Source organism: Leopardus geoffroyi, chromosome B1, assembly GCF_018350155.1.
Source record: "Leopardus geoffroyi isolate Oge1 chromosome B1, O.geoffroyi_Oge1_pat1.0, whole genome shotgun sequence".
Classification (NCBI taxonomy): Eukaryota; Metazoa; Chordata; class Mammalia; order Carnivora; family Felidae; genus Leopardus; species Leopardus geoffroyi.
The window spans coordinates 110396813-110419424 of record NC_059327.1 but is presented as its reverse complement, the minus strand read 5'-3'; the positions used below and the strand labels follow the sequence as shown (position 1 = coordinate 110419424).

General features: G+C 38.8%; 1 protein-coding gene across 15 annotated transcripts in view; it reads left to right on the top strand.

Moving 5' to 3' along the window:
* The window catches only part of ANK2 (ankyrin 2), a 682786-nt gene that overhangs the window by 313307 nt on the left and 346867 nt on the right, over positions 1-22612 (top strand). For 3 of the 15 annotated variants that reach the window (XM_045469872.1, XM_045469882.1, XM_045469865.1), the window contains exon 1: positions 20638-20979. The exons of 5 other annotated variants lie outside the window; for them this stretch is intronic. In XM_045469872.1, the coding sequence (XP_045325828.1) occupies positions 20896-20979 (84 nt within the window). In that variant the 5' untranslated portion in view covers positions 20638-20895. Of the gene's footprint in view, positions 1-20622; positions 20980-22612 lie in introns of those variants that run through there. 7 more of the 15 variants (XM_045469893.1, XM_045469819.1, XM_045469909.1 and 4 more) reach the window with 5 other exon arrangements.

Here is a 22612-nt window from a genome sequence, read left to right as displayed (position 1 = left end):
ATACATGGGGATTTGGTATTTTTAAAAAGATACTGCAAATGAACAAGACAGAGGTTTCTCTAAAATAAAATGGACATATGGAGCTTACAAGAACCACAGTGATTAGTTGGTTTGAGGCCCAATGAGTTGGAGTGATCTGCTCAGAATTATACACCCACAAGTAGAGCCTGACCTGTGCATCTCTCCTCATTCTTGCCTGTGATTTTCTCTGTAGCTCCATGCCTCAGGATGATAAGCTTATCTTAAGAAAAAAAAATATATGTTTACATATATATTTATATGTTTATTTATTTATTTTGAGAGAGGGAGAGAGCATGCAACAGTGTGAACAGAGGAGAAGCAGAGAGAGAGAGAGAGAGAGGGAGAGAGAGAGAGGGAGAGAGAGAGAGGGAGAGAGAGAGAGAGAGAGAGAGAGAGAGAGAGAGAGAGAATCCCAAGCAGGTTCTGTGCTGTCAGCATGGAGCCTGATGTGGGGCTGAAACTCACAAACCATGAGATCATGACTTGAGCCCCAGTCAAGAGTTGGTTGCTTAACTGACTGAGCCACCCAGGGGCCCTGACAAACTTATCTTGACAGCTCAAATACTTTTTTGTCAAAATTCCCTGGTAAATTAAGGAGGTAGAGTTATGGGGACACCTGTTGGCTTATTCTTAAGTTATAAGTAAGAGAAATAATACAGCATGTATACCTTATTACTTGATTAATATTCACACAATTTTACATGATTTTCTCATTGCTCTATTTGAAATTGAAATGTAAAATCTGGTTTACTTTTTGGTTTATCTGCTACTGAGGTACGCTTTTTTAATGAAAGTAAATAATGATATTTATTATCTAGGATAAAATATATTATTAAAAAATAATATCTAGGAGTGCCTGAGTGGCTCAGTTGGTTGAGTGTTGGACTCTTGATTTTGGCTCAGGTGAGTACTCTCTCTCTAAAATAAAATAAAAAAATAATCTAGTGTACTATGTGAATCAAAAGGCAACAGAATGATGGTGTATAGATGGGTAATTTTGGAAAAGAAGGATGTGTTTCATCTGTAGAACTAAAAATTGGAAGAGAGTACATTCTTCATATTACAATAAAAAATAAAATAAATCAGATAACTTATAAGGGGAGGGATCAGCCATCCGGAGAATGGAAAGTCTTATATTTGACTCGTTTGATAGTTTTCTAAACAAGGTGGTCATCTCTAGGCTGGCTGACCTGTTGAGAAGGGAAGAGAACTGAAGTAAGCACCTAGGCAGTTCTCCATAGTTCCGTTCCCTTCTTCTGAGATATCAAGTAATGGGATGGGGTTGAGGTCACTTGATTTAATATCTTTACAGATGACCTGGAAAAAAGAATCTGGAATATGTCTGTCAGATTTGTATTAATGTTTAAATTAGGTGAAACCCCAAAGGATAGAAATAAAAATTCAAATAGTTTTGCAAACAGAATAAAAATTATATACGGAGAAGTATGGTGCCCTTTATAATGTGAATACAGGATTGGACTCAGCATAAGAAATGAATCTGGAAAAAAGCTGAATATGAGTTAGCAGTATGTTGCCATTGTTTAAAAATGCCTGCACCATGCTGACTGTGGTTTTACTAATTCCATGTTTGTGAATTGCTAAAGTGCTTTACGAACTAAAAGGTAAAACTCCAGAGTGGTTAAAATGTAATCCATGGTGCCTGGGGGCTCAGTTGTTAAGCATCTGACTTCAGCTCAGGTCATGATCTCACGGTTCATGGGATCCAGTCCCACATCTGGTGAGCTCAATCCCTGCTTCTGCTGAACATGAGCCCCAGGTGCCCCAGCTGAGCCCCACTTCTCTCTCCCTCTCTCTCTGTCCCTTGCAAACTTGCGCACTCTCTCTCTCAAGAAAGAAAGAAAGAAAGAAAAAGAATAAATAAATAAACAAAACTTTAAAAAATGTAATCCAAATGATAGAAAAGAAAGAAAAAGGAGGTCACTCATGAGTACAGGTTTAAGAAATTAGGATGGTGCTAGCCAGAAAATTTAAAAAAAAAAAAAAAAAAAAGGTAAGGTAAAAATTAATCATGTAGATGCTTTTAAGTACAGGAAGAGATATTTTTTTGGTTTTGGATGAGGGAGAGGTTGATCCTTTCCTTTTTATACTGAGATGAACAGAAAATGGGTTCAGTGAAAGTAAAAAGATATTTTTGGTGACTATGTGAGTAATAAATATTAGAAAGACAAAGAGAATAGTGAAATTACCATCCTGGAAAGCTTGACTAAGATAATGAATGGTTGTTTTTCCTTAAGATTTGAGATATTTACTTGCTTGAAAAATACTTAGCAGATGACTTGAATTGTCTAGTCTGCCAATTCTGTGACTGTATTTTGAAGTTTGCCAAAACGTCTTTGAAATGAATTGTAAATTTTAACTAAAATAAACAAAAAGAAGAATTAGGCAACATTGTTAATGTTGAGACTTCTGTAGAGATACATTAGAAAAAATTTTAATTTTGTAACTGATTTATTATTTAGTTCAATATTTCTCTTTATTTCATCTTGTTTGGAGATATTTGTCTTTCTCTGAACCATCCATTCATCTTGCCTTGGATTTATTTATTTAAGGAGAGAGAATGCCCTGGGGACTGTTGCAGAATAATGGGCAGATGGGCTGATTTCTTGCTTATTAGTAAGCTGGAATGATTTGACTATCAACTTCTTCCTAAGGGATAGGAGCCACTTAAAATGAGGTTTGCTCAATCATGGAAATATAATTAAAAAATAAAGATATTATTTTGTCTCTTCCATCCCCCACCTTGTTTCTCTTTTTTTTTTTTTTTTTTTTTGGTATTCTGGTTTGGCTTGATGACTTGGTGTTATCCCTGATGAAACCTTAAGTAGACCAGTGGTTTGTTCTTTTGTTCTTTTGTTATCAGAGTTGCACAGATGTAACTGCAGGATTCAGCATTAGGTAGCTAGGAGAAGCCTCTCATTAAAGAAGAATTGGGAAATCCCAACTGAACGCCCTCCTCCCATTATTTAGTACACGGGGGACGCATGATGAATAAAACAGGGAAATTTTTAATATCAAATGCAAGGGTATGCAAAAACTGCTGTCAACCTATGTGTGCCTTCTTAATTTTTTTCTTTTCTAAAACAAAACATTTGCATTTACTGAAGTTAGACACGGCATGTTTTGAGGTAGTCACAATTGGCTGCAGTTACTACATTATCAAGTTGTAGTTGAACTCTTCTGTGAGCCCGATAGAGTACTTGAAAAATAAAGAACTTCTGAAACCAAAGCATCCCAGACATCCGTGGCAGGAATGTTAGTGTTATCACACATAAATCAAAGTATGATGTTTGACTCTAATTCATAGTTCTATTTACTGTACTACTCTTTGGCTACATACACTATTTGGTAAATATATGCAACTTAAATCATGTGTCTGCAGTTTTTGGAGGGAGAAAAACAATGACTGTTTTGAATTCATCTCTTTCTCTCTCTCTCTTTTTCTATTTTTCCAATTGGTTTCTACATATGGAAAACCTATGGTTCCACGAATTTGTCCCAGACCTGGGCACAAACGGTGTGGAGAGTCAAGAGCATGGGTTAAATGTGGAGCATGTGGAAAGTCGGAATGGGAACTAAAGAGTCTGTGTTGCAGCCTCTCCCCACCCTCCCTTCCCCCCACCAAGTGGGGTTTGCCTGGATTAGTAACCTCTTGGAGCCACAGGTCCCTTCCCATATGAAACAGGAGAACCTCTTCATAGAGGGTTATGGTGTACATTAAGGACAATAGTCTAGGTAAAGTCACCTTTGCATGTTAAGTGCTACGGTACCAGTTTGGTTTCTCATTGGGGAACTGAACTCCATTTTCTTAGTGAGCATAAAAGGTATCCCAGAGAAATGCAATATTAATCTTTCTTGTTTGAGTCTTTATTGCCAACTATTCTTTATTCCCACCTTCATCTTTGCAATGAGTCAGACTGTAACATAACTAAGAGATATCGCCTAAGGTAGTTTCTTCTATTTTCCACTGTCAATGATACTAGTGAAAGACCTAAGAATCAGCTTAGAGAGAAGGAAGGTTCTCTTTTATAATTGAGTAATCTCACTTGTATTATATTATCCAAAGAGACAGTCACCCTGTAATGTTCTCTTTCTGATAGGACAGTGTTCCTAAGCTGAATTTGAATACTCATTCAAATACTTGTAGATATATCCTTTCTGAAAACATCTACTGGCAGCCAGGTGAAACATTCTTTTCTGATCTGTGAAAGTAATGAGTTCCTCCCGAAGAATCAAATTTTGGAAAGAGTTTTAGAAGAGGATCCAGCTGACATTCACTATACCACAAAACAGCGTCCAGTATCAGGGAAAGCATATGCATACACATTTGTGGAATCACAGATACTGCTTTATTTGCCCACTTGGGCCATTTAAATTAGATTACACTTTCCTGTGTTTGGAAAGCCGCTTATTATCTGGAATTAAGAAACATGATAAAGATCCAAGGAACAACATGTGGCCACCAATGTAACACAGGATGACATCACCATCTTGTATTATATAAGGTAAGGATGGCTGAGTATATATCAGAATTATAGGTTCGTAGAACAACCTTGGAAATCATACCTGTAGTCTAACTTTCTAGAAATAAAGGCACAGAGATTCAGGTGATTTGCCCACAGTGGTAATTGTGGTCCATCCAGAAATGGGATTCTTGTGTCCTGACGACTCATCCTATAGAACAAACCAAAAACTCATGGTCTATAATGGCATGATATGCAAAACAGTTCTCTTTAGGCAATTAAATCTAAGAAACATAGAGAGATACTTAAAAAAATAAAACAAAACTTCTCCACATCAAATGCTCACTTTGTGATATTATCATATGATCTTATTACATTTTTGGAGAAGAGAGATTTCTTTCTCTAATAATGTTAACTGACGATTTGAAAAAGAAGTCTGTGGATTTGATTTTAAGTTTGGTTAGATGAACATTGTCATTTTCACTACTGCCTTATCCAACATTATCAAGAAACCCAGCCATATGCGTGATTATTTATGATAAAAAACAAACTTAGGGGGTATTTTCCGTTGGTTCTAGGAGTATAGGTTCTGTGACAGGCAGCAGTTTAGGGACAATCTAACTGCCCATTTCTTACTAGCACCTGACCCCTGTATTGACAACCTCCAGCAGTCACGTGCCTGGATTCTTTCTCCCACATTGTCTTCTTTCCACACCTTGGATGCCTGATTTGTCTGAGTCACAGGAAAGGCAGTCTTAATGATCCTGAAGAGTGTGTTGTGGCGTGCTGGCTGGACCTCCACTCCCGGCCAAATCTCCAGACCTGGTAGGTAGATTTGGGAGACCATCTCTTTTCTTACTGGTTCTGTTTTTCTGTGAGTGTGCTGCCACGCCAAGTTAGCTAGCTGAATGGAATGAGTAGTTTGCTTGGAATCATCAAAAAAGTTCAAGAGGAAGAAGCTCTCTCTTTTTTTAATGTTTATTTTTGAAAGAGAGAGAAACAGCACAAGCAGAGGAGATGCAGCATCTGAAGTAGGCTCTAGGCTCTGAGCTATAATTACAGAGCCCAGATATGGGGCTTGCACTCATGAACCATGTGCCAAAGTTGGAAGCTTAACGGACTGAGCCACACAGGTGCCCTGAGGCTTTAAAAGACTGAGGTTGAATGGTAGAACAGGAAAACCTTGAAGATGGGGTATATCTGAAGATGAAAATTATACCACGAGAGGGAGTCACGATCAGTTTAAATTATGTCACAAATATTCTTTAGGTGGGCCAAGAAGAGGCATCTCTGCCGTTTGTATTTTTGTTTAACTTATAACCAGATGGAGTTTTCCAATTCAACTAATAATAACTGAATAGTCTTGATTTATCTGCAATCTATTCAATTGATTAAGAAATATACACTGCCTGCTGTGTGATGAGTACTACCAGAAATATTGATAAGAAAAGACTGCAACCAATGTAAGGGAATCTCCTGGGGGTGGTTTTAACCTTCCTAGGTTAAAGTGAAGGCCGAACAGAGAGTTCTCAATGAGGATGCTTTTTCATGCATACCCTTGAGGGCAAGCATCATGTCTTAATTATCTGTGTGTCTAGAATGGAGAAAGGAACCTGGCACTTAGCAGATATACAATAATGTTTGCTGAAGGAGTATTGACAATCTTTCTGGGTAAATGTAGAGAGTGAATAAATTACTAGATTCTTTTTCACCTAATGAAATCCCTCTCCACTTTTCTCCACTACCATGATGAGGACATGTATTTTGGAATCTCTAGTGGAGTATGAATTTGATTTTCCTATAGAAGACATATTTAAAATGGCAGTTTAGATATATTGAAAACTGTTTTGGGGAGCACAAGGAACTTTGTGGATTATCTAGGAACGTATCAAGTCATATCTAACATATATGATAGGTTCATACCCACTTGTTTTAAAAAAATTTTATTTAAATTCCAGTTAACATGCAGTGTAATATTAGTTTCAAGTGTACAATATAGTAATTCAGCATTTCCATATATCAGCCAGTGCTCATCATAAGTATACTCCTTAATCCCTATCACCTATTTAACCCATCACCCCACCCACCTCCTTTCTGGTAACCATCAGTTTGTTCTCTGTAGTTAAGAGTCTGGTTCTTGATTTGCCTCTCTCTCTCTCTCTCTCTCTCTCTTGTTTTCCGTTGCTCATTTGTTTTGTTGCTTAAATTCCACATATGAATGATATCATATGGTATTTGTCTTTCTCTGACTGATGTTTATAACAACATTATTAACATATTAATAGCCAAATTATGGAAACAGCTGAAGTGTCCATTGACTGATGAATGGATAAAGAAGATGTGAGATATAGATATATAGATATATATTTAAATATTTATACTTATATTTTATTAATAAATATATTAAAATATATTTATGTTTATGTTTTAAATAATATATAATTAAATATTACTCAGCCATAAAAAAGAATGAAATATTGCCATTTGCAACAACATGAGTGGAGCTGGAGAGTATTATGCTAAGAGAAAGAGTCAGTCCACCTGTTTTTTCTAGATAGGCTCTTCTACTGTTCTACTATTCTAGCTGCTATGAGTTTGTAGAGGAAACAATAAATACCAACAGCACCTTGCACCCAGGATAAAAAGATACTTATCAAAGAATATCTTTTTTATGGTGAGAGGTTGTCTTGGATTATCCATGGTTATTTTATTTGATGTTGCAAGGCATCTAGTTGGGCATACAAAACAGATGCATATTCAGCAGTTAACTAGTTTGTGTGATTAATGCAGAGAAGTGGCATAGTGATCTCGAGAGAAGGAAAGTTTGATGTGGTTTGTTGTTAGAAAAAGCTCCATGGTCAATTTGGGACTTGAGTTGGGTACATTTTAGAGAGAAGGAAAAAAGTAAGAGTAGGTTTTTTTTTCTCAAAGTGGGAATTTTTCACTGACCCACCAACTCAGGATTTGATGCTCCTCCCAGAAGCTCTGGTAACATTTCCTTAATAAAAATCTGATCACATTATATTTTGACTTACCTATCTGCTTTCATAGGCTACCTTGGAGACAGGAATGTATAAATGAATTTGAGCAATAATTGGAATGCTTAAATTTATTCTGGGGATATTCAAGAGTGGAAAAAAATGTTCTATGAAGAATAAAAGTGCAACAGTCTGGAGGTCAGATTTGAGGAGGAAACCTGAAGGTGATGAGACAGCAAATCCTGTTGATTAAAATAGTTCAGATAGGAGAGAGAAAGAGGTGGTGCTGCGGTGATAGAAACAGAATGGCAGGAATAGGTAAGATGTGTTTCCAAAGTAGAAACAAAAGGTTTTGTTTCCTGGGTATGAAAGCCTGGAAAGAGAGAAGGGAAAGGTGACTACAGTTTCAAGCCTACTGGACACTTTCAAATTTCTGTCCAAACTGGTGGGTAAAACTCCACAGCATTGTACAAGTGCCAGATTTGCTTTCAAGGTCTAAATAATTTGTGCCATAAATGTTAGCATTTCTCTTTTCCTCATTTTCCAACTTCATTTGTTGACCTTGAGAAAAGTTAAATTCTGTAGCATCATTCATCTTCTAGTGGGAAAAAGAAAAGCCCATTGAAAATGAGGACGGCAATATGACATTCTGTTTGCTATTGTATCACTGGCTATTTAATCTGCTCATTAAATTCTCTTTGAGTTATTTTCCCCCATAAAGTGTAGGTTTGTAGATTCAAGGCCTTTAGCAGTAAAAAAAAAAAAATACAGAAAAGTATCTTAGAGAAAAATAAGAGAATGATCACACATTGGGAGAGATATAGAAAGTGAAGACCAGGTAAATTATACGACATGTTGTGAATAAATGGCTGTTAATGACAACATGGGGATTTAAACCTACATGCACTGACTTTCAAACTCTTTTTCCTTATTGTATGCCATAGAGGTTCTGGCAAAACTACAGATAATGTGTGAAATCTTCCAAATGATATAAGCTAACTGTTAAAACTTACCTCACAGACATATATGTATGACTGCAGAGAATATGCAGGAAATCTTGCTTAGTTTCCATTTAAATTTAGACTGTCACGAAGGGCATTTTGGCATTTATCTCCTTAACTGTAGGATAACCTGTATTTTTTGAAACTTCCTGTTGAAGAGAGAATTATCTGTGGGCTCCTTACATTTCTGTACATCTTGCAAGCCAAGACACTGACTTTGTTCCAGATTAGTTTCTCAAGGAAGTTGGTATAGCAAACAGCCTTGGAAGATAGAGAAGCATGCTTTACTATCCAGTATAATAAAGGTAATGGCTTCCTCTGTAGCAAAGCACAGATATGTTTACTGCCTACTATAAAAGATTCAGGTGTCCTAAAGTCAGGGTTCCTCTTTTCTGTTCAACCCACTGATTGTGCACGCATCCATTTAGACCATATCCCTCTGGACCACATCTCAATTCTGTGAGAATTGAAAGGAAAACTGACATGAGTATGCTGATGGCCATGCTATGCTGTGAGTCATGAAGTTCTTTGTCTCTGACCCAGGAGTCTCATATCTTCTGGCAGTATCCATAAAAATACAGCAGTCCAACTTGTTAGGTTGTAAGTAGGATCTCAGATACTTCACAGTTCTTGACACATACTAGGTGTAGAGGTTTATGGGCCAGGGAAAAAAGCTGATAATTGGCTATGTATAAATAAAATTCGAAATGTTGTATATCAGTTTTTACTCAGACTGTAGTTTTAGATTGAACAGCTTAAGATCTGAGTGTGGTATTACTATCCTGGGGTTCACTGATAGGATTTGTGAAGTAGTACTTGCTCTCATCCATGACAAACTATACAGCATTGAATATAGTATTGTTGTTATATTCTAAATTGCTTTTGTAAATTTATAGGGTGGAAAAGGTTATTTTGGGAACAATTATTCAGGATAAGCTGGTAAACACATATTATGTAGTAATTTGTGTAGATAGTCAATGTGACCAAAATGGATGGCTTCACCATACTTTGGTCCCTGAAGTTTGCTTGTGTGAGTTGGAGAACTTCCTGGAGGAAGATGCTTCTTCCTACCTGAACTTGGAAACTTCCTTTCCAGGTCTGTTTCTTACCATATTATCAAGGCTCCAAACATTTTGTTCTTGGTTGCCGGAGACCAGCTCCAGCAACCAGGGGTTCCTGAAGGAAGAATGGCGTAGGTGAAAATAAAACAAAACTAAAGTAAAAAAACTAAATAAAAAATGAAAACTAAAATAAAAATGGACACAGACAACAGCAGTGTGTTGAACTGGCTGATTTATTGTAGTAAACATGGCATTATATATGCTAGTGATTTCCTTGTAGCATACATCATCTATGTTTTTCTAACATTACCTAATTTTGAAAATGTTCCTATGTGTAAACAACCTTTAAGAAATAACATGGTGAATTTCCTGTAATATTCCCACATACCCTTTGATTATTGATTAGTTTCTTACATTATTCCATTAGGCATCTGCGTTTATCTATAGTTATCTATAGTCTATAAAGCATTTGCTTTGCTGTTCGCGTCAAAGGCCCTCCATTTCTCAATACCTCAAGTGGAACAGTTACAGGGACATGACCTCCTAACCACATGAGGCCAGAAGAACAATGTGTTTGCCTCGGTCCGAGGTGCCAGGAAGGGGCTGAAAAAGCCTTAGAAACCCATGCCTCATACATTCTCAGAGAGACAATGCACCTAGGAACCAATGAACCATTCTGTATCTTAACCGACTAGGTTCAGTCATCATCTGGAATGCCTCTGGGGGGCCAGGTGGGCCTAGGAGTTGAAGTCACCTGTGCCCAGAGATACACTCCTTAGTTGCCGGAGTGAAGCTTTCAAATCCATATGTCTCTCCTTTACAGGTCCTCTTTGCTGACAAATCTATGAGGCTATCCTTCCTGTAAGTAGAGGAGTCTCCATAGGGGATGGCAAGGACTAAATGTAAGGCCGCACAATTTCTTGCAGAACCTTATTTTCTTTCCTAATGGTTCTTTTCCCAGAGGGGCTGTCGAGGGCAATTCCCCAACAGACAACACCCCAGGTAGTTTTAAGGCCAAATTACCTAAAAGCGGGAGTACAAGAAGCTTCACTGTCAGTGGGCCGCCTTGAAGTCACCAATCTGTCCACAGCCCGGGCCCTGCCACTCAGGCTGGGATAGCTCGGCTTCCAGCACTTGGGAATTAAGCAGATTGAATAATTAGAATAGACATTGTCTGTTTTAGTTTTGTTTCTAAGCTTGAAACAGTAAATGTGAGGCTTACAAAGAAGAAGACATCATAAAGATTGAATGACAAAGGGAACCCATCAGATACATAGGTTTTGCTAAGGTCTGAAACATAATAGCCAACATCTACACAAATCACTACTAAAGACTAAATTTGGGTATGTGGTAACAGTGTGGTTAACAAGCTAATAATCTTGCCTCCAACTCTAATGTATGTTTAATCATGTTCTTGGTGTTGGGTTTAAAGCTAACAATGAATATGGCTGCACTGTATGTCTCTCTTTGGACATTATTTCAAGTTAGTTCTAACCTATTTTACTTTTATTGCTTTTGTAGGCTTTTTTAAAATAACTTTTTGTGCAGTAGAATTTGTGTTTTAAAATCATATTTATATTGTTTAAAAGGATAGAATGGGTGCAAGAGTGGTAAGAGAGGACAGTGCAAAGAGAGTGAGAGTAAAGAGAAATGTGCAAAAGAAGCCATACTTCAAATATACAGTACTTTCTGTGAATGTATTAGACACAATGGCTCATGTTCAGAAAATCTGATACATGAAACTCATCTTCAGAGATCAATAGAGACTTTACTTTGAGAGGAAATAGTAGAGTTTGACCCAGTAATATGTAGTAAATCATTCCAGAAACTGACATTGATAACCTTGTTTGTAAAAAAAAAAAAAAAAATATGCAGAACGGTGCATTTCTAGCTAGCAGAGTCTGCTCATTTGGGAAAAGACTTTGTGTTTATAGTATGCAAAGTCAGCCCTTATACTTCATTTCCCTCATGGCCTACTTTACTTGCTAGCCATCTGTGGCAGATTACATTTTCCAAGATGGCTCCCATCCCATATGTTCTTCTGCGATGTGACCTGTCCACCCCCTCTCATCAAAAGGTGGAGTCCCTTAAAAACTGAAGATAAACTGAGGGTTGATGGGAGGTGGGAGGGAGGGGAGGGTGGGTGATGGGCATTGAGGAGGGCACCTGTTGGGATGAGCACTGGGTGTTGTATGGAAACCAATTTGACAATAAATTTCATATTAAAAAAAAAAGTGGAGTCCATTTCTTTACTACTTGAGTCTAGATGGGCCCCGGGGCTTCCTTGAACAGTAAAATATGGCAGAGCCCTTAATTGACTTGGTACTTTACATTTCCTGAAAGGTAGATGCCATGGTCTCTAAATTACCTTATACATCATAATCTTTGTGTTTTGTCACTTCCGTTACCACCATGGTTACACATCTTTTTAAAATATGATTTTACATTTATATAAAACTTAAATATGGAGCCTCTGGATGTTTTCTATGTTCGGTACTTATAAATGGACACATACTCTCTCTTCATAGTTAATAGAAGCAAAAACATTTGCCATTTTCAAGATGGTTTAAGATTTAAAATATTTACAGTAATAAAGTTCAGTTGCACTGGAAAAAATATGTCTGTCAAGGACACAACCTACCCCAATGTGCCATTCATTTGCATCTACAGGGAAACCCAATTATAACAGCTATTTTCAAGAACTAATATCACTGGAGACTGAGCAGAGCTACCCTGTAGTAGAGCAAGCAGGTAACAGCGTGTCCTAAAAAACTGACCTAGACAGGAACATGTACATGGTGAGCTTACCCACATTATATTATTCCCCCATGGAATTCTACATTTGATCTAAAATACTGTTGCTAATGTTTATGTAAAATGAGATTATAATTAATCATTATGCTAATTTTAATAATTTCGTGTCTCAGGTGGATTGAGGTGCTAAAATTGTATGTCGTGGGTTCCAAAAACTGTCTTTTTGGGTTGGGCATGGTACATTTTGCAACCAAATACCTCCTTTGTAAACCTTATGTAAGACTGGCATAAAGCGAAAGAAGCAGGTCCCTAATCAATTGTTGCTGCTACTTTAAGATCTATCTCAAGGAAACATTTGTTGAGCTCACTCCAATCCCTGGCAGGACACACACCATATTTACATAAGAAAGAAGGGTCATTCTTCCCAATCATTCCTTGGGGGAGTGGACTAATTTCTCTCTGGTCTGTTACACCTTATGCAAAAGCTGATGGCTCCTTAATTTCAAATAATAATAAATAAGATTTGACATAGGCTTTTTAAGTTCACCCATGTGGAAAGGCTGCTCACTGAGGTGGCATGATCCCGAACTTCCCTATGCCATTAACTAGTTGTGGAACCTTGAGAGCAATCTCTAATCTTTCTGAATTTTGTTTCCTCGTTTGTTAAAAGAAATGGACTTCAGAAAATTTTCTTTGAGGCCTCTTACCAATACCAGACTTTAATGAAGATGAACTCTCTTTCCCCTTGTTATTTAGGCAGGAGACCTCCCCACTGCCCTCTGCTTGCTTCTTACTTTTTCCTAGGACTTATGAATGGAACACTGTTCACAGTGACAGATTAAACAGTGCGTCTGTCCACTCCGTCACCATCTTTTCTTCTCCCAGACTGCTGATAGAGCCTCTTAAACACATCTCTTCATATCCATTCTCTGTTTGGTTCCCACACAATAGTTCTTTATATTAAAACAAAAACAAGACCACCAGATCTTATGATTTCACTTCTCTCCTTAAACCATGAAAAATGGCTTCGTGTGTCTTTTCAGTCTGAATCCCAAACCCTCAACATGGCTTACTGAACTTTCTGCTCTTTAGTCCCTCCCTACACCTCTGACACTTCTCTTGCCCCCCTCACCTTTCAGTTTGCAGTAGCCTGGAGTTGTCCCTCGGAAGATTGAGGTGGCAGCTTAGTGAATATGAATACTTTGTTGTGGTATAAATGTGTTGCAGTAAGCACAATGGATATGCTTTTACCAGAAGACTTGGTGACGTCAGACAGAGAAATTGCTGGATATGGCTTCTTAAGTGTCCTAGTTCTTCCTGGGAAGCATGCTCAGTTTTGTGGTCACAGAATTTTTCCTGTCCAGAGTATGGGTTGGTTTTTTTCTATCTCCAAACATGATCCATGAACCTATGGAGATGATATGTTACGTGGTTGCAAAATCAGCCTTTTCTGGCCACACCACTTGCTTTTAACATCCATAAGCCAACAGGGCCATCTGACTAGTGGTTTGCAAGTTGTATAATAATGATTAGATATCACACATGGATACTTACATGGAACAATAACCAGTCTATGGACAGGCACATTTGGTGCTACATTATGGCCTAGGATGGAGTCACTACTGCAGGCCCGCCTAAGGAGTACTATGCAACCACATGCACCTTGTCTCAGTTATGCCAGTGCCATGTTCCTTCCTACTGGAGCGCATTTACCCTTGCTGTTCCTTCTTGGATCATTCCTCCCAAACCCCACCTTATACCTTCCTTTCCATTTAGATAATTCCTACTTATCATTCACATCTTCTCAATATTTGAGTTACTTCCTCTTAGAAACATGTCCTGCTCTTTAGACTAGGTTGGATATCCCTGTCTGGTCCTTCCATAATGCACTTAACATCCCCTGTAGATAGAGTCCTTGCTCTTGCAATTCAATGATTGTCCCACTTTTAGATTTTAAGCTCTTTAAGGGAAAACTTGTCTAATTTATACAGAACCCCAACATCAAGCATGAGGCCTGACATATTAAGTAGCCAGTCACCCAATAAAGTATCTGTTGTTTGAATAAAGAAATACATGAACCGTGGAAGGGGAACTCCTAGATGAGAAGAAGGAACAGATCACAAGGAAGGAGAGGAAGTACTTCCTGCTGATGCTGATGGTGGAACTGCAATTAACTGTGAGGTAAAAAAAGAAAAAGTCTCCTGCCTGGCCCATGAGCCTGACTTCAGCTTCCAAGGAAGTGTAATTGTTAGAGTCTGCTTAGGTTTCCTGTGGAAGAGAGATTGCATCAAATAAGACCTGTGCAGTACACCCAGCAATTCAAGAAAGGCACCAGAAGAGAGCAGCCCTGAGGCCTGGAAGTGGATCTGAGCACAACTCTGGCTACACACCCCAATGCATTCTAGGACTTGTATGGTGAACTTTGAGAAACTATGTTTTTCCTTTGCTCTCCTTCCTTCATGTTTTATTTCTTTTTTAAAAAAAATTTCTTTTAATGTTTTATTTTATTTTTGAGATTCAAGAGAGAGACACGGTGCAAGCAGGGGAGGGGCAGAGAGAGAGGGAGACAGAATCTGAAGCAGGTTCCAGGCTCTGAGCTGTCAGCACAGAGCCCGATGCGGGGCTCAGATCCATGAAAGCAAGATCATGACCTGAGCTGAAGCTGAACACTCAACTGACTGAGCCACCCAGGCGCCCCAACCCTTCATGTTTTTCCCATTGATAACAAAAATATTTAAAAAGAGAGAGAGAAAGAAGAATCATTAGAGGACATCAAGAAGTTATATGCTTGCCAAAAGATAAGCAAGCATTCTGTGTTTTCATTCTCAGTGGGTCAGAAGCAATGGCATCTGGAAATAGGAAAAGAAAGGATTTATCCAGGAAGGGAGATAGGAGAAAAAGGGGAGTGGGCAAAGGCTGCTTTGAGATTGTGATCCCCTGAGACCTATCAGGTATCCCTTTCTCGTACCCACCCCTAATCAATAATATTCTTCTCTTCATCTCTTCTGATTCCCCTCTAATTACTTGTGGGCCTTTTTTTTTCATCAGAGTAGCACCTTTGCTCCTGGACATAGGATCCATTTCCAATGGCTAAAGGCTTTGTTGCACTGAGAGTATCATTGATAGAACAGGCAACCCAAAATAGAAGTGTAAGTACATATTCCCTGGGAAACATAGGTAGACATGGTTAGGTACCATAAGCTAACTGTTGTAACAAATAGCGCTGTAGTCTCAGTGACAAAACACTCATGAGAAAAAAGTTACTCATGTCTACTGAGGGTCAATGGAGGAGGGAATGGGAAGAAGAGAGACCCTGCTCCACACAGTGACTCAAGGACTCAGGCTTTTTTCCAACCTGTTACTCTTCCACCTTCTAGGTTATGTCTTCCTCTGTTTTCAGCCAGTCGGTGGGTAAAGAAAGAAGATCACTCTTGGGAGGGTTGTATTAGCTAGCCCTGAAAGTGGCATACACTTCCATCTTTCATACAAGCCAGAACTAAGTCACAAGGCTGCACCCAGTGGCAAAGGTAGCTGGCAAATATGGTTGTCCTACTTTCCCAGGGTTGTCAAAACAAAGTACTGGGTGGTTTAAATAACAAAACTTATTCTATCACAGTTATGAAGGGTAGAAGTATGAAACCAAGGTGTCATCAGGACTAGCCTCCCTCTGAAAACTTTAGAGAAGACTCTTTCCTTACCTCCTCCTTGCTTCTGGTGGGTTGCTGGCAATTTGTCATCACTGGCTACAGCTACACTTCTCCAGTTTCTTCCTGAGTCTTCACATGGCTGTCTTACCTCTGTGTCTCTGTGTCCAAATTTCCCTCTTTTTATACGGACACCAGTCATTGGATTAAGGCCCACTCTAATCCATTATGACCTTATCTTAACATGATTACATCTACAGAGGCCCTAATCCCAAATAAGGTCACATATACAGGTACTGAAAGTTAGGACTTAAACATATTTTGGGGGGAGAAGGGTTGTGGTACACAGTTCAAGTATGACAGTGGCCTAGAGGAAAAGACGAACTGGTGAACCACTTTCCAATCTCTCTCTGCCTAGCTGTTAAGATACTCTATCACAAGTAATGGTGAATAGGAAGGCCTTTTGAAGGGTTTTTTTTTTTTTTTTTTTTTGAAGGTTTTAGAGAACTAAGCCTTTATTTATCACATTGTTTCTAGATTAACTGGATTTAACACCAGGCAACTCTGACTGATAAAGGAACTTTTGGAAGTTAACCTACCTCTAAGACATAACTGCTTATACCTCAGGGAAATTTACCCCACTCAAATAATGTTGCAAGTTTTTTTAAAGTAGTATGTGTCACATTTCATAATAATATTAACTCTGATGGTTCAATAAAATAAAAGTAGGCATATTAAAATTAATATAAGCACCTCTAAAACTCCATGCCTATTAAATATGCTTAGCATAAACCAATAAAGATTTCCTTTTTCTACTTGGGTCACTGTCATCTGACTGTGGTTTCTGCTCTTGGCATTTTCCATCTTGGTCTTTGCTCATCTGACCGCACTTTATTAAAGTGTGCACTTTGTTAAGTCAGCCATGATTTAATAAAAGAACAGTGGCCTTAGAATCCGAACTTTAGCTCTGTATTTTATTAATTTTGTTATCTTGGGCAAGTCACCAAAAAAAAAAAAAAAAGTTACTGAGTTTACTTCAATGTTTTCACCTGTACTGTGATTGATATTAACCCTTTCCCTGTGTGGTTATGAGAATCCTATAAAGTCACTTAATATTTGAGTGTGTGTCATATGCCAGGATTGTTATAAGTGCATGAGATGTATCAGTGACACCCGACAAAGATTTGTCTTCACGGAGCTTTTATCCTAGGAGATAAAAATCGTATACATTATAAAATGCTTTACAAAGGTAAGGTATTATCATCATTGCTATCTTGCCAGCAGCAGCTCTAATTTTTCAAATATCTTTAAAACTCTTATTATATGTATCTCCTAGATATCAAGTACACAAAAAGAAAATGTAAGAAATGAAGTATTTACCCATTAGAAGTTTAACTACGAATATAAACTGGATGGTAAATATCGAAAATGTTTCTTTATTGCACTTAAAAGTAATCCTTGGACCCCTAGTATATGTTGTGAATGAGGCTTTGTGTGGAATGTGCAAATAGGCATTAATCCTGTCTTCAAGGAATTTATAGAGTCCAGTGAAACACATGCCCACAAAATACCTGCAGTATTGGGGGGGAGGGTGCCTGGGTGGCTCAATAAGGGTCTGATTCTTGGTTTCAGCTCAAGCCATGATCTCATTGTTCCATGGGTTTGAGCCCTGTGTCGGGCTCTGCACTGACAGCGTGGAGCCTGCTTGGGATTCTCTCTCCCTCTCTGTCTGCCCCTTCCCCATTTGCACTGTCTCTGTCTCTCTCAAAAAACATAACAAAACAAAAACAAACAAGCAAACAAACAAACAAACAAAACCCTGCACTGTGAGGATAGAAAGTGCATAGTGCCCAAATGTGAGGCACCAAAAAATTGATTGAAAGCTTCAAAAGACCACCCCGAACACCTGCAACACTGTAATGTCTTATTGACATTTTCTATATGTAAAATATTTACCTTCTACTGTTGTGATGGACATAGCACTCCTAGCACCTGTTTCAATTACCTACTTACTGCGATTTCATTTTACACGCTGAATGTAGATGTTGACATCTGTGGTATGCTGCTACCGTGTTTGTGCCGTACTCTCACTCTGTAGTAGAAATATATTGCCTAAGAGCCTGCATGATATTTCAGAACAGCATCCGAGCATCCAGAAGGTTATAAGTCATTGTCAAAATTGGAGGCCTGTACCTGACTATTTAAAGAAAATTTTTTAACATTTATTCATTTTTGAGAGACAGAGTGTGAGCAGGGGAGGGGCAGAAAGAGAGAGGGAGACACAGAATGTGAAGCAGGCTCCAGGCTCCCAGCTGTCAGCCCAGAGCCCAACACGGGGCTCGAACCCACAAACTGTGAGATGATGACCTGAGCTGAAGTCGGACGCTTAACCGACTGAGCCACCCAGGTGCCCCTGTACCTGACTATTTAAAGCCATGTATATATATTTGGGTGTTGGCAGAGAAGACACTGTTATAAGAGCCTATCTCATCTTAATCAGAAGTTTCTAATTCATGAAGTATTGAAATGTGAAGTACATTTATTTTCGGTTTACGTTGCAGTGATTGGGCTCCTAATTGGTCCACCAAACCCCTTGATTAAAAAACACATTTTGATGTCACTGGAGAGTAAAGGGTGTTAGTAACACATCTCTTCTATTGATCCAGTTGCTAGAAAAGTTTTCCTTTTTCCTTCTTTCCCCCTTTTGGTGATATCACTTTTTCCCCAAAATATGTGCCAAGAAATTCCCATTTCAGAACTTTGGAGGGCTGTTCTTCTTGGCTAGAGTGTTTTTACTCCAGGTAATTGCTTGACTTGGTCCCTGAGTTCATTCGTGTTTTTAAAGAGCATTCCTCACCACCGTACCTAAAGTAGCACCTGTCTCCCATCACTCCTTATCCTAAACTTTTTTCCCAGTAGCACTTACCACTTAGCAGTAGCAGTGTCTTAGTTCCCCTGTAAGAATATAAGCGCCATGATAGTGGAAATGTTGCCAGTTTTGTTGACCATTATACCCCCAGTGGTTAGGACAGTCTATCCCTAGTGCTTAGTTCCTGGTACATGGTAAATGTTCAATAGATATTTATTGTTTAGATGAATCCAGTTTCCAGGCTGGGGGTGCTCCTGAGAAAGCTTGAGTAAGGGGGCCCCAGTGGGGATGGGTGAGGGAATAAGTGGAATAGCTGAAGGGCTAGCAGAGGATTAGGATACCATGGGGGATTTCTGGCAGGGCTCTGACAACAGTGGGAATTGAGTTCCCGAGGTTTTTGTACAAGTCCCTGTAGGATTTTGTTTCATAAAAAAGAGGCCCAGTGCCCCTGCCTGGCTGTGGGATCCAAGACACCATTGGTGGTGGGTGTATCTGCTCAAGAGGAAGGAGGGTGGAGAGAGTAAGGGGCAGCAAGACTCAGTTGACTCGAGATGAAGATGTGACAAATGTCTTTAGGGTGGTAAGCCAGAGAGGAAGATTAATCCCAGTAGCAGTCTGGACGGAAGGTGAGTTTTTCTTCTCATGTCTATTAAAAAGATGAGTTCCCAATTTTGGTAGCCCTTTTCATGTTAGAAACATTTTTTAAGGTCAGTTTTTCTAAGCTGAAAATTACCTGTATTTGTAAAAATAATGGTAGGATCAACAACGACAATAACACATTGACATAGGCACCTTCAGTTTTCAAAGTGTATTTAAATACATTATCTCACTGATTTGATCCTTACTTTATTTTTACATTTAAGTATTCTGTGTATTATACTTTGAGTTTGTTTTCTAGGAATAGGGATGAATGTTTAGCATATGTATTAGTATAAAATACTGGTTGCATCCACAATTTAATACGTTCAAATATACAGATATGGTCACCTTGATCCAAAAGATGAAATTGGGTTTCTTGTGATAAAAACCAACCCTGTTTTCTTCTTATCAAGAATAATTCTGGAACTTTATATACATAATTTCCTTAAAAGCTGGGATTGCGTTTTATTTGTCAGTCAATAAGGAGAATTAGGTTAAGATTACTTATAAAATGTTTTAACTGCATGAATTTCTTGTATTTCTATTACCCAGTATCTTACATATAAATTGACAAACCTTGACTAACTGCCTTCAATATATCATGCTTGGTTCTGGGAAATGCAGTGATCTCCCTCCAACCCAAGCACGCATGTACACACACACACACACACACACACACACACACACACACACACACACACACTTTCCCTGGCCTTAAGACGCTTCTGTTGGGTAAACATACAGTTGTGCGATATGTTACAGGTGCCTTGTCAGAAGGGTACAGTGGAAAGAGGAGGCACAGGGGCGGGAGTGGTCTGTGTTACCTGCTTGATGGGGAACCTGTTTTCAAGTCTCCATGACAAAAGTCATTCTTAAGCTGAGTTTTGAAAGATTATCATTTGAAACCAAGTGAATAACATCTTAAAACTGTAACTTTCCTACATGCACTTTAGGATATTAACAGCTAATCCTTTCCCTTGAGTAGCCTCTTCACTGGCTGAAATGTATCTCCTCAGTTTCAGAGACATCAAGATTGTTATAGTTTTCTTATTATGCATTGTGTCTGTTCTGTGTTGAAGTACCTGTAGGAAGAAAATTAAGTGCAGGTTTTGTGTGTGGGTTGAGAGCTGATCGAATTGAAGGTGTGTCAAGAACCAACCAGCAGTGTCCCCACATCATCCGAGTCCCTGGTATTCTTTTTTCCAGGCTTTCTGCATTGTAACCGGTCCCGATGGTAATTGGTTGAATCAGATTTAACAATGCAGTCAGATAAACAGTTGTGGCAGCTGCTGCCATGGCAACGTCACCGTCCTTACCCTCCCAGCGCGCGCCCCTTCCCCACCCCTCCTCCTCCTCCTGCTTTCCTCCAGTAAGTGCATACTCGCTAGTGGTCTGTGCAGGCAGCAGGGTTTAATGGCAGAGCTATTTTCTTTCCAAACTGTTCAAAATGATGAACGAAGATGCAGCTCAGAAGAGCGACAGCGGAGAGAAGTTCAACGGCAGTAGTCAGAGAAGAAAAAGACCCAAGAAGGTAAATTGGCAGAATTAAGAATGTCTGTATCTCGATATGTGTGTGTATGTGTTAGTGTGTAATCTCAGTGAGATTATGGAACCCGTAGAGCCTTACGAGTGACTGTAGACTGTAGCAGTGCCAAACATTGCTTTTTAAAGAGGCAGGTGCACACTGCTGCTTTCTGAGAATAGGAAAGGAACCCGGGTTCATAATGGATTCATTGACTCGAGCACGGTGAAGTGAGCAGAGATAAGGTGTGTTCTGTATGTGGATTGTTGAGGATTGTGGCCACCGATGGATGCTTCTGGTGTGAACTGGGTATAGAGAGAGTCATTTTATTTTTAGAATGGGCGAGTTTAAAAGGAAATGTTAAGCAAGGTGGATTGTGAAGCAAAACGAAGATTGTGGCCAGATGTTTGCTCGGGGATGATCTTGAGACAGCTAGACAGCAAACGCCTTTTGGTTCCGTGCTAAGTGTATTCTTCCTGAGGAGAAAAGACTGTTGTGACAGGAGAAATATGATCCCCAGCATGGTATTTCTTTGGTCTGCTTAGCTCCTCTACAGTTTTCTCAGACATTATAGTGTGATGCCTCTTTCATTGATTAAGATAAACAGCTAAAGATATTATGGGTCGGGGGTGTTGGGCACACAAAGCCGTGTGTAGGTTTTTTTAGCCTGGCATACATTCCCACACCCTTGATTTTCATGGAAACGATACCAGTGAGAAACAGTGGGAAAAGATGCAAACTATTCAGCCCCACCCAATGCTAGCACTTCTTTCTTTATGGCCTGACTCCTTCTGGTAAACTGTTGCAGCCTCACAGAGCCATGTGAGCCCCACCTCTGACAGAGATGTCTTTTAAATAAATTCTCCTAAAATCCGTTTATTTCTTGAGGCGGTAAGACGGGCAGAATGTAACATGATTCTAATGTAAATGCATTCCGACGTTAGACGGTTTGCATTTTGAATGAGCAGGTTGAAAAAATTACCATGAACAAATGAATGTTTTTCATTTTGACAATTTTGAAATTGCATTGCACTTCAAAATTATAGGTCTCTGGTACTAAATGTCTCATAATCTAAAGAATTAGAAATGATTTGAAGCAAACCTCTGATATTTAAAAGATCATCGTATTAGCAAATAGGGGTTAGTAAATTTGTATGGTGCCGCGTAATTTGATAAAGATAAGCATGCCCACATATGAGTTTAAAAAAAAATAATAGTGTAAAGATAGTGATGCAGTCTGATAAAGGCAAAGGATAATTCAGGGTAGGCAGGAACATTGGTAGAATATCCTTTTGTACCTAAGGATTCTGGATCCTCCAGCCCTCGATGGCATTTTTGCAGAGTGTTAGCTAATTAATTGGTTAACCTTTAAAAGAGAAAAAACAAATAGAAAAGAAAAAACAAATAGAGAAGAAAAAGAGAGCAAGTGATAGGGAAAAAGAAAGAAGGAATTTTTGTTTGAATTCACAGTATCGTTTCAAATTCATCTTAATTTCTCTCTGAAGTCCCTATGCTGCATTGGAAACATTATACTCAGAACTACTAAAGGGGTGGAGAATCTGTATCACGAAGATTTTATAAGCTCTGAGGGTTGATACTAAATTCACATGGCCAAAGCCATCTTAAAGTATTTGAGGTGGCA